This window comes from Camelina sativa, chromosome 16, assembly GCF_030686135.1.
Source record: "Camelina sativa cultivar CO46 ecotype springtype chromosome 16, ASM3068613v1".
NCBI lineage: Eukaryota > Viridiplantae > Streptophyta > Magnoliopsida > Brassicales > Brassicaceae > Camelina > Camelina sativa.
In genome coordinates this window covers 23,351,618-23,364,048 of record NC_141895.1, presented here as the reverse complement: position 1 = coordinate 23,364,048, position 12,431 = coordinate 23,351,618, and the positions used below count along the sequence as shown (strand labels likewise).

Below are 12,431 nucleotides of genomic sequence, written 5' to 3'. Positions count from 1 at the left end.
GAGTCACGCGCATATAAATAATACGTAGAAATTTTTTTGGAGATTTTGCCTTGAAAGGATAATTTAAATGCTACTGACACACTTGCAATGATGAGGCTACTAGGGAAAGGTTTTCTTCAATTAAATTTTAATTTAAATTTTTTCTTTGACGTGAGTTGTAATTTCTTAAACTGATGGTAATGTTTTGATCTATATATATATACCTTAATTAATCCTCGTAGGCGCATCAAAGACTTCGAGCACTATGGTTCTACTACACTTCTGCTTATATATATACTATAGTCAGGATATAAGGTTATTTTCACTAATCGTAACAATATTAAGCTCACACAAAAAATGATGTGACCAGGAACATTTTATCAGATTGAATTTGATTTTGGTTTCATTTATCCGCCATAAAAAACAACAGCTAGTTTCTTGGTTAATCTAGTGTAAGATATATTTCGAAAACAATTTTTTTCTGTACCATCTAATCAAAAACTGACATAAAGAAGCCCCAGCTTAATTAGATCATATATATAGAAACCTGATCATACATAAATGCATTTACATTCCAACTTGAAGGTTGAACTTGATTGATTTTTCGTATACCATATTGTCAGATTGAACACATGTATATATAACATCAGATGATAGAAACATGCAATTTGTACTTATAAACAAAATAACCACATACTATAGATATAGATTCCAACTTAAGGAAAAGAAGACATCATCATAACATTGTGTGGGCTTCACTTCAAGAACATAAAAAGCAAGAGTAAGTTCTCCTTTTCATTACCATATTCTCCTATGATTTCAATCTACCTGTACCTTTATTGGGAGTCATGGGTCCTCTTAATTTATGAATAGTTTACCTTTCCTATATGATGTAAACGTCTCAAACGCCACCACTATTCCTAAACCTCACATTTGTCAACGCCGTTGCAAATTAGAAAGGATGAAGAGTTCTTATGATCAAACGTTTTAAGTGTTTTACAATCAAATGCGAATGTGCTGTGGTCAATCATATCAGAGTCTCAACAAAGAATTATACTTTGGGAGATAGATCAAGTCAAAAGAGATAGAACTGTAGAGTGAAATTGACTTAATTAAGAACAAGTAAATGATCACATATGAATAAAAAAAAAGGTTGAGTAGTAGATTCGAGATAATACCTACTTTTCTTCAAACCTTAATATTCATCGGGTGATCTTGAATACATCATGAGGGGTTTTACAAAGAAACCCTAACAGATCTCTATTGGCAGTATGCCCACCTCCCCTTCACAAAACACAACGAAATTACGTATACCCTTACTACACACATATACAGGATAAAGAGAGGAGGTGGACAGAATGCCAAAGATCTCTGTAAGAGACTCTTTTGTCAAAACCCGCATGACCAAAAAGGTTAAAGATCCAAAAAAAATCACTCATTTCCTTTCTGTCGAATGTAAAATGGAAAAGGGTTTTTTCTTGAGGAGGAAAAAGAGAGAGAGAGAGAAGCTGCAGAGAGAACATTTAGATGAGAGAGAAGCGAACGGTGAGAATATTTATGAGATTGATAAAGAGGCAGATGGGTTTCTCTTAATGATGGTGATGTACAGTTGTTGTTTTGTAGGAGGAAATTTATGAACCAAAGACTTAAAAAACAAAGAATAAAAGAAAATTAAAAAAAAAAAAACGAAACCCTAGCTAGATTCTGTTGTCACAAAGCTACGGAGAAGATCGAACAATAATGTATCGTCTCGAGAGCTGGAATTTGTGTGGATGGGTTTAATCAAATGAAAAGAGATATACTATCAAGTTTTTAAGATTCGGATTTGAAAAGACATAAGATCTAACAACTATGAACAGAAACAACAACAAAAAAGAACAGTGAAGAAAGAAATTTGGAAGAAACAAAATGAAAGTAGAAGAAACTCAAAAGGGTTTTCTCGGGAAAATAAAGTAAATAACAACAAGCTCTTTCCTCTCTCTCTCTCAATAAGTTTTCTTCTTTTCCAAAGAGTACCTAATGATGGTATAAGCCAAAAAAACCCAATAAATTTCTAGGGATTTTATTAGGAAAGCAAAATGTCAAATTCAACGGGGTTCTCTTTTACGCCTACGACCTACCGTTCGTTTTTCCTTTTCTCAACTTTTTTTCCGGACCACAACATTGAAACGGCACCATTTATAATTGACTATGGTTTAGTAACACTATGAAAATTTGCTCAAAGTTATAGAAAACCAAAAAGAATTAAAATTTGAGATAAACTTTACTTTAGAATTTATATGTTAGTCGAATGAACTCGAATCAAATGAAGACTTTTAACAAGTACTGATTAACAAAATATTTTTGTATTTTATATTATGCCACGACACGGATTTTGTTAATCAGAATCCACATTTGCTAGCTAAATCTTAACTCACCCATAACAATTTTTGATTTGATCACATGTTCTATAATTAAAATTGTTCTATTGGAGAGAAAGCGATTTCTATTTGCTTGTGAATTTTTTTTTAATATATACAATATATCTTTAACACATGTACGTAATATAGAAATTAAATATGTAAAAATATATACTTTTAAAAATATGTAGTATATTATTATTGAGAGTCATGTAAAATTAACAATATCTGACTTCAATTCGTGTGAAGCAACTTCCAATTGATGGGTCCATTTAAAACTCCACCATGGAGTGGATTGCAGAATCCTAGGCTCATGGATGTAGTATAAGTATAACACAAATTTTATATTAAAGATTATTTCAAATTTTTGACCTAGCTAAATTAACCATGCTACACTAAAATAAATCGACGAATATTCAAGAAGAAGGTCAATCTCTTCTTTTTTTTTTGGTTATCTTACTTTAAAGTTTAAACACCAAAAAAATAAAAATAAAATACAATTGGAATGACATCATTTTATTAATACTATATAACAAAATCATATTTTCCCTTCTGTCGACTGAGATGTCGCACTCATCACTCCCACAACCTGCAAAGTCTCATTTATTCCTTTGTGACAATTTGTTTTTCGGGGAGTATGTATTGTTGTTTTGTTATTTTATTTTTGTAGTATTATTTTCTCATAAACGGGAACAAACTCCAACAAAAAAAAAGGACTTATTATTCATTCGGTAGTGTGGATGAGAAAACAAATATGCATACCTTGCGTGCATTAATTACAACAACTCGTAATTCTTCTCACTATTTATTGCCTCAAAATCTACCACCCCCATCTAACTTTCTCTCCATTGAATTCTCCACATTTCACCAAAAAAAATATTATGCCAGAAATTTAAAAACAAATGGAGTATTGTTACACAGTTTTGTTTAAAGAAGTCAAGAAGATTTGCCGGAACGACCGGTTTGACAAAATAGGTTTCGTATTTACTGTTTCTGTTTGGTTTAGTTTCGTATTTATTGACAACAGAGAAAAGACATAAACGATTTTTTTCATCTAACTTCATCTTTTTAGTCTAAATCCAATTTATTGTTATTGACTGTGAGATGAACTAAAAAACCATGGGTTTGTCGCGTAGTGAAATTGTCAGTGGTATGATTGAATCATTTAGGTGAGAAATGGCTTCAAATTATACTTTCCCGAATATCACCATGCTATCGATTTATACACATGTCTTGATATGTTTTCTAAAAGTTCATAATAAGAGAAGACGTATACATACAGTCACACAGACACATATATGTATATGAATAGATTTCCGATGTTAACATGGCGGTCGCTTTTGGTTCCCTTATAGAAAGGCTTTTTTTATTTTATTTATTATTATGCATTCTATCTTCCGGACATTTTATTTTCTTTTAGGTTGAAAGATTCTTATGTTTTTCTTCTGTCAAAGTTAATTATTTTATTTTAAAAGGAAAAACACTTATGGGTTTTAATTTGTTTGTTGATGACATGGATTCATTTTGTTTAACATATATATCAGGATCCTAGATAAATAGTGTAGGAGCATGCTATATACATAATTCGTTTAACGCAAAGCTCGATGCATGGACAAATGCTTTTTACCCCACCGCATGATTGCCTAAACTGATATCGTATTCCGTTAATATAAATACCAAATCTATATTATTATTAACAAAAACTAATTATGTACTTTCAAATGTATTTTCTCTAATTAAACTATGCAGAGGTTTCAAAAAAAGGCAACAAAAGTAAAAAAAATGCAGGGATAGAGGGATAGTTGGTAAACTATAATTGCGAGTAGTGACTTTTATACAGGAAGAGGAGCAACCGTCGATATACATACACTATTATTAGCTTTGTTAGCGTCGTATCAGTAATTTTCAGAGCTAATAATTTCTCCCCGGAGTAACTTTTGTTTTTGGCTATATGTTCATATTCGTCGTTGTATTACATTTATAATTTTATAGCTACAATTTTGATTAGAACTTTATTTTTGTCAATGTGTTTATATTTGTTATGGAAAATTTACCATTAGATTCACAGTTTCACACCTATAGGTCCATAAAAGACGAACCGAATGCACTAATGAAGACGACTCTAACGCCCTACAAATCCTGGGCTTGACTTGCAATATACAACATATATAGATTGTGACTTTAGCATTAGAATTCTTTGCTTTTGATTGTAAAGTCAAAGCTTTTTAATACTATGGTTTTGTTTGTGTAAAAACACCATTCCACCATTATATATACATGATATCAAAGATGGCCATAATTGTTTTTAAGATACGAGAGATTTTCTTTTGAAATAAAAGCAACTTGACAATTTGTTATTTGAAGTAAATATATTAGGATTCGTTGTTCTTAATAATAGATGTATTTTTATATTGTAGATAATTTTTTTATAGCATGCATATTTTTTTTTTTTCAAACTATCATTTAGAAAACGGGTTGGGTACATTTAAAACCCCACCATTTACAACTTATTTGTGACTTATTCGAAAGTATTATATATATTCATTTTTTTATTTTTTGTAAAAAACTTGTAATATTTTGAGATACAAAAAGGAAAGATATATACATATTTTTAGAAAACCGTAAGAAGACAAAATTGTTTTGACTATAACTGTAGAAATTTTTGCAAGATTTGATTTTTGGAATATATGATTAGACCAGAAAATGCAATGTACTACTGTTGAAAAAAAAAGCAATGTGATATATTCAACCTGTTTTTCTTTTTTTGGTCAAGAAATCAACAAAAAGTTACTATAATTATACGCTTTTATTTTTTAGATTTGGATAATTTTTTAAACAAGAGTGAGACATGAAATTGGAAAATGTGTAACTAATTAGTAGCTAAGTCGCACTTTAACACTGGTAAATTGTAATAAAAGGTTTAGAATAGACAGGAATTTACTCACAGTTTAGCCAAGTTTTTTTTTGTGATAAATCCCCTTTTTTCACTTTTTTCTTATGCAATATGCATGCGGGACATTTCTATCTCTCATGCTCATCATCACCATTCACCATCATTTCCTCCGGATTAACTTGTATAATTTCTTATCAAATCATTATTAATTTTCTCTAACTTCCGTTTAATAGGTTTTATATATTTTCATAGTTTTCTTTATACTTGGACAATTATGTTATACGGTCTGTAGTCTATTACGGTCTGTAGTTCTGTACTTATATTCTCCGTGGGTGTGTTTTGAAACTTGAAAGCACAGCATGATATGTACCAGTAGCAACGCATCTAGTAGCTTTATAATCCATGACCATTAAAAAATTCAGAAGAAAACAATTTAATAACTTGAAAGATCTAGGAGACCTTCTATGAACAGAAATATCTTTTTACCACAGCATGTTCACGTGAAGCCAGAAGGTGTTCATGATTGATTCGATTTTGTTCTTTTTATGCAGTTCCCAAAAAATTAATATACTACTTGGATTAAAACACCATACAAAGCCCTTAGTCAAATATATAAGAAAATTAGATGGAAAAGACAGTGTTAGTAATTAAAAAAAAGGTATTGGGGTTTTGTTGTTAAAAATTCAAAACAAAAATGATGAAGTCTTATGACCATATATATAATATACACAAACACACATCATCTACTTTATAAGATCTCTCTGCTCGTCAAGTCCTAGTCTAGTGGCCACCAATAGTAATGTAATATACACACCCATGTTTTTTAGTCTTTTTGACCAAGGAATAGCTAAACTTGAGTTTTCTAGACCATGCTTAAAATAAATGAGGTTTTTTTTTAATGGCAAGTATCAATTTATCTTATCAACAAACCCTAGCTAATGTCCATTATCATCTGCTTTGTACCCTACAAATTATTTTTAAAAATCTTGTATATGGTTTTATCTTGCAATCTGAATACATTAACTTTTTGAAACACAGCACAAGTCAACTTACTTCTCATAGAAAAGTGTAAAACCCTTTCTACTATAGTCTCCATTACTCTTTCTCACCACGCAATACAGTTTTGTATATAACACGTTAACTAAAAAATTCACACAAAATGCAAATTTAACACTTGCATAGGAATATAGCTTATAAATTCTTACGTCATGAAGACGTAAGTGCTTGACATTATTGTAAAACCCGGTACAGAAAATGAATTACATATATTACTGGACTCTGAAGACCAGAACCTTTGACATCGATACGAAAGTTTGGTCTAGAAAGAACAGCAAGATTACTTGAGCCAGACGGCATAGCGATGGCCACTTGTTGCTAGAGTCCAGTCTCTTCCAGAAGGGCACCAAGAGCCGTCTCCGAGCTTCATGCACAGTTTCTCACCAACAATGGCTGCGTATAAGTTAGATTCAGCTTTTAAAATGCGGACCGTTGACCTACTGTGGATATCATGTCGCCTCCTAATGTCAATCTGCCAATGAATAAAAACGAGAAAAGAAAAACAGAGGACCTGTTTTAGAAAAGATCCAAAACGTAGGACCATGGATCCAATAAAATGCTGGATATATATATAAATGAACAAAATAATACCAGTTTGACAATCTGATCATGGATAGAGCTTCCCCAGTTGTAAAAGTGATCGTAGAATACAGAGGGGATGCCGGGATGAGTAAGTATATATGCATAACCCTGCAAAAACACAAAACCGAACTTCATTGATTAGGGAGAGACTTAAACTGTAAGGAAAAGGATATTATTTTGTCTTAAGAGCTTATTTACCTCCATAATGTGGTATGAAGGGAACGGCCAATGAGCCTATGAAACCAACAAAAAGTGCAGCCACAAGAAAAGGTTAGCAAACATGTGAAGGCTTAAAAGCACATGATCAACAGAAGAAATAGAAAGGTAACCTGAGTAGAGCCAGTGTCATGGTTATCCAGGAATGTGACAGCTCTTGAAGGCCACCATCCCATTACACCCGGAGGCTTCCCTTGAGCATCACATAAACGCCAATACTGACCTTTGACGGCTTCCTGTAGTAACATGATGCATTTGAATTTCAATACAATGGCGACATTATGTAAGCCAAAAAAACATATATGAAGGTGTCATAGCGGAAGATAAGATTAACTATCAATTAACTAAAACAACTAACACAGATACGTACCTGAAGAATTCCTTTAGTTGTGAAGTCAAATGCAGCAGAAATCTGTCCCGTGGAATCGATCCAATTGATTATACGCTGTCTATGGCTATCTGTAAATAATCAAAAGTGTTATAATTTCTTACCACTAGAATCATGGAACTAGAGTCACATGTGAAAACAATTCACAAAAGGTATACGATAAAGAGACATTGTGAAACCTTGATTATAGTCTAGACCATGACCATTGTATTTGCAAGAGTCCCAACATTCTCCAACCGAGAATAACGGTTTCGCTGCTCCAATGTATTCCTTCACATAATTTGCTGAATAACTGCAACGATTACATTCAAATTTTCACAGATTAAGGACTCCACAAACAAACAAACAAATGAGTTAAAGCGAAGAGAAAACTTACCCCCTAGCAAAGTCAAAACGGAAATCTTGAAAGCCGACAGTGTTGCGCAGCCAACGAAGCCACCCGATGATATCTTTCCTAACAAAATGCTGAGTGTGGTCAACATTTGGAACACCATTGAAACTTGCCCCGGTGCTTCGGTTACCCTGTTTTAATGGAATACTTTTCTTTAGCTTTTCAGAACATAATGAATTAATGATATCTATCAAACATGTAATATAATCATCAGTTCATCACTCACGAGTCCTCCGGTGCAAGAAGTCACGGCGTGTTCATCCCATGGTAATGAAGAGCCATCATAACGGTTATACATTCCACCATGTCCTCTCGTTGTCCCAATACGATGATTGATAACAATATCAGCCATAGCTCTAACTTTGTACTGTTTCATCTTACGAAGTAAGGATTTCAAAAGATGCTCAGAGCCATATGCTGAGTTTAATGAATAAAGGTCCTGTGGAAGATAACCTGGACTTACAATAACCATTTCTGCAGTTAGTAATAGTTATTTGATTTCAAATATACAAAAGCTCTTAAAAATCAATATACTCTAACCTTCTGGTGCAAGAGACTGAGATGGTGGTGGCAACCATGCAGAAGTAAAGCCAGATTTTGCGATGTCAGGAACTTTCCCGTCCAAGTTTCTCCACCAATCATGTTTGTGAGATTCCCAATTATACGCCTGAGATATAGAATTCCAAATTTCTCTTAGGGTCTATAAGGCGGCTAAGGTCAAACCAAGATTATACAGTTATAAGTGTTAAACTATAATATAAAGATGAGATTACCTGGAGAATGACTTCCCTTCCATCGCGTAGAACTCGACCTGATATAGAGAAAAAAGCAATAGACTACTTTAATAACTAATTACAGCTTTAAAACTAAGAACCTGAAAACTCATGAGCATAAGGCTGAATCCTGAAATTAAAATCCTATGTAATTTACCTATATCAGTATGGTCGTTGCATTCATCAAAGACCTGCAAAAGTATCATGCTTTAGAAACAAAGAAAGATGGGACAACAATTTGAACATATATGGTAGAGCAAAAAAGAAAAAAGAAAAAAAAAGAAAACAAAAGGCACATACATTGTTATAGTAGCCCATGTCGAGATAATTAGGCTCAGTAAAACCCGATCGACCAAAACTCAAGGAAGAAACGAAGCTACTGCTGCTTCTTCGTGAGATGTTTCTATAAAGTCCCTTTGCAAAACAAACCTGTATATAATATATAGAGCCGAAAGAGGGGACGTGAACTGATTGACTTCAGTTTTATGAGACCCATGTCCCAAAAACGAATCAGAATCAAAATTTTCATAACAAATTTCGGCCACACACAATTAACTTTATTAAAAAGGTGTCAGAGGTATAAAAATTAAAAACAAAACACAGAGCTAATTGGAGTATGGCCCCAAAACCTAAAGTGACGATTCGATTCTACGGTTTCATAGATGAGCCAATTATAGAATACAATACCTTCTTCAAAAAAAAAAAAAAAATAAAGTACTAAGCTGTAAACAACTTGAGCGGAGAATCTCAACAGAGAAAGAAAGCTTCTTTTTTCTTTTTGTTTTTCCTTTCTTTGAATCTGGACTCAGTCGATAAACGAAGAAGCTTCATCATAGCCAAAGTTTGCGTTTTTATTTTTCTCATTCGTCCTCTTCTCTGGATTCTAGACGCGTTGACTGCTGTTATAAAGAAACAACTTAAAAACTTTTTCAAATTTGATTTGAGATATAAAAATATGCAGAAAGTATTTGGGCTTAAGATAAAGCCCATATGTAAAAGATAACTAAAGGCCCAGTTAAAAAAGCAATCTGATATCTAAAACGGCGTAGTTTTCTCCTCAGTCGTCTTCTAGGGTTTTGACTTTTGTCCGGTGGTAGCCAATTCACGTAGTCGTTGCAGAGGGGAAGGCTTGAAAACTAGAGTTCGATGAACTCTTATCAATAATAATGGAGAATCAGGAGCCAGAAAAGCTAGAAATTTCACCCGGTACGAGGTTCCTGATCGAGGTTTAGACCATACGAAGCTCAAAAATGTTGACAGAAGACGAAACAGACTTGTACCGCGGCGGAGGCGGCGGCAAGGAGCCTCAAAAAGTTGCTATAATCTTTGCGTTTTGCGGTGTAGGGTACCAAGGGATGCAAAAGAATCCAGGCGCGAAGACCATTGAAGGCGAGCTCGAAGAAGCTCTGTTCCACGCCGGAGCTGTACCTGAGTCCATTAGAGGGAAGCCTAAACTATACGATTTCGCACGATCTGCACGAACCGATAAAGGAGTGAGTGCTGTGGGACAAGTAGTTTCAGGTCGCTTCAACGTTGATCCGCCTGGATTCGTGGATCGTCTCAATTCGAATCTCCCTAATCAGATTAGGATCTTTGGTTATAAGCATGTTACGCCGTCGTTTAGTTCCAAGAAGTTTTGCGATCGAAGAAGGTATGTGTATCTGCTTCCAGTGTTTGCTCTTGATCCAATCTCGCATCGTGATAGAGAAGCGGTAATGGCTAGTTTAGGTTCAGGCGAGGTTTATGTTAAGTGTATTGCGTGCTCAGAGAGAGGTCGTAAGATTCCAGATGTTGTGGGCAATGGGAAAAGAAACTGCTTCGTTACAAAGTCATTGAATGTTCAGTCAGACATTTTGTCGAACAAGTCTAGTGCATTAAGAACTGACGTCAAGATCGAAGCTTTGAGTTCTGATTTTGCTAGCTTAAGCTCAGTTGATGTTCATGTAGCTAGGATACAAGAAGATAGTTGTAAATTGAATACAAGTTCATCAGAGAAGATTAAAATGGCCGAGGGAAAGAGCAAGTTTTGTTACGGGGAAAAGGAGAAGGAAAGGTTCAGTAGAATACTGAGTTGTTATGTTGGATCATATAATTTTCATAACTTTACTACAAGAGTGAAAGCAGATGATCCAGCTGCTCATCGTCACATCATCTCCTTCACCGCTGATACTGTCATTAATCTCGATGGTATTGACTTTATTAAGTGTGAAGTCTTGGGCAAAAGCTTCATGCTTCATCAGATTCGTAAGATGATGGGTCTTGCTGTTGCAATCATGAGGAATTGTGCATCTGAATCACTTATCCAGACTGCTTTCAGCAAGTAAGCTTCCTTCTTCTTTTCTGTTTAAAGCTTGCCCGTGTCTATAGTTATGGTTGTTTTGATGCTCAGTTTGAAATTGTTTGTAACAGGGATGTGGATATAACTGTACCAATGGCTCCAGAAGTTGGACTCTACCTTGATGAATGCTTCTTCACGTCTTATAACAAAAACTTTGAAGACAGTCATGAGGAAGTGTCAATGGAAGCATTCAAAGAAGAAGCTGAAGCATTCAAATTGAAGCATATATATTCTCATATCGGCGCTACAGAGCGAAAATATGGAAATATGGCTCTTTGGTTGCATTCTTTGAACCATAGAAACTATCCTGACCTAAATTTTGGCAGCCATGGACATAACACGGACCAAGTTCTTGTCCATAAAAAGGTTGATGAAACCCACCACGAGGAAGTCTCTAAGCCAAAATGATGAAAGCTTAGTTTGAAGATTTTGACATCGTTTATGCTCTTCAACAACGTTGATTAACGATTCTTGTAACTTTTAAATTAATGATTTTTTGTGTGTTATATGGTGTAACCAAAAAATTGATTGTAAAAGACCTCGTTCTGTTTTTAACACCAAAGAGTTTAAAAGTCACTTCTAATGTCGTCGTCATCTAAAAGATTTTACTGTATGGAAGAAAAGAAGAAGAATCTAATTAGAACAATGTTAATCGAATAATAATAATGAAGTAAAAATGATTATAAGGAAGAAACGTGGAACCGAATCTACAGGCAGAGAGACGTGACGTTACATTTGAGCAGAACCATAAAATCCCCTAATCCCCACGTCAACCTCTCCGAAGCACCCATAACTTTTACTTTTTATTTTATTTTTTATAATCTTTAAATTGATTGTTTAAAAAATTGTTATTTAGGGTAAATAAAATGTCAGACCATCGATTGACCCGATGAGTTTTAGGGTGTGACTCCTATCTTCGTCTGCACTAATAATAAGTACTACTTTAACTTTAGCTTACCAATGCATGTCAAATACTCAACAGTGACACATTTTTTCAAAGGTTTTTAAATGCCAAACATTTGATATTCAAGATCGTACTCTGAGTCTCTTTTAAATTCCTCACCTAAAACGCTGCTTTTGTTTTCAAGTGTCATTAGTGTATACATCGTGTTCCAAATTCTTAACTTTTACTCACATTCTTGATTTTTTTTTTCCATATATTTTAGGATTGAAGAAGCAAGAGAGTCGTCTTTAGATATAATCGATGTTTTCATATAAAAATGGACTAAAGAAATTTCAAAACTTTTGAACTGTATTATTGATAACGTTGGAAAGAAACAGATGTGACTAAATTTCGACTGCTCGTAAGCTTGATTCAAAAAAATCTATAAAGTAGGTGGGGGTACAAATGCAATAATATCAGTATTAATAACCTGTCAAAAAAGTAATTAGTAGCATCAGACAAATTACTAAGCA

At 33.9% G+C, this 12,431-nt stretch overlaps 2 protein-coding genes across 2 annotated transcripts; one reads left to right on the top strand and one right to left on the bottom strand.

Annotated features, from left to right (window-relative positions):
* Nucleotides 1-6,431: 6,431 nt before the first annotated feature.
* Nucleotides 6,432-9,568, bottom strand: LOC104751506 (putative alpha-amylase 2). The gene is made up of 13 exons (XM_087493175.1): nt 9,365-9,568; nt 8,978-9,106; nt 8,835-8,868; nt 8,678-8,715; nt 8,445-8,571; nt 8,131-8,357; nt 7,890-8,035; nt 7,693-7,805; nt 7,496-7,584; nt 7,239-7,361; nt 7,108-7,143; nt 6,919-7,017; nt 6,432-6,799 (listed from the first exon to the last, which is right to left on the bottom strand). Exons 2-13 carry the CDS (start codon nt 8,993-8,995, stop codon nt 6,608-6,610), a joined length of 1,242 nt encoding a protein of 413 aa, XP_087349301.1. The 5' UTR covers nt 8,996-9,106; nt 9,365-9,568; the 3' UTR covers nt 6,432-6,607.
* A 194-nt stretch (nt 9,569-9,762) lies between these two features.
* LOC104751505 (uncharacterized) lies at nt 9,763-11,591 on the top strand. The gene is made up of 2 exons (XM_010473459.3): nt 9,763-10,997; nt 11,087-11,591. Exons 1-2 carry the CDS (start codon nt 9,928-9,930, stop codon nt 11,421-11,423), a joined length of 1,407 nt encoding a protein of 468 aa, XP_010471761.1. The 5' UTR covers nt 9,763-9,927; the 3' UTR covers nt 11,424-11,591.
* Nucleotides 11,592-12,431: the final 840 nt, after the last annotated feature.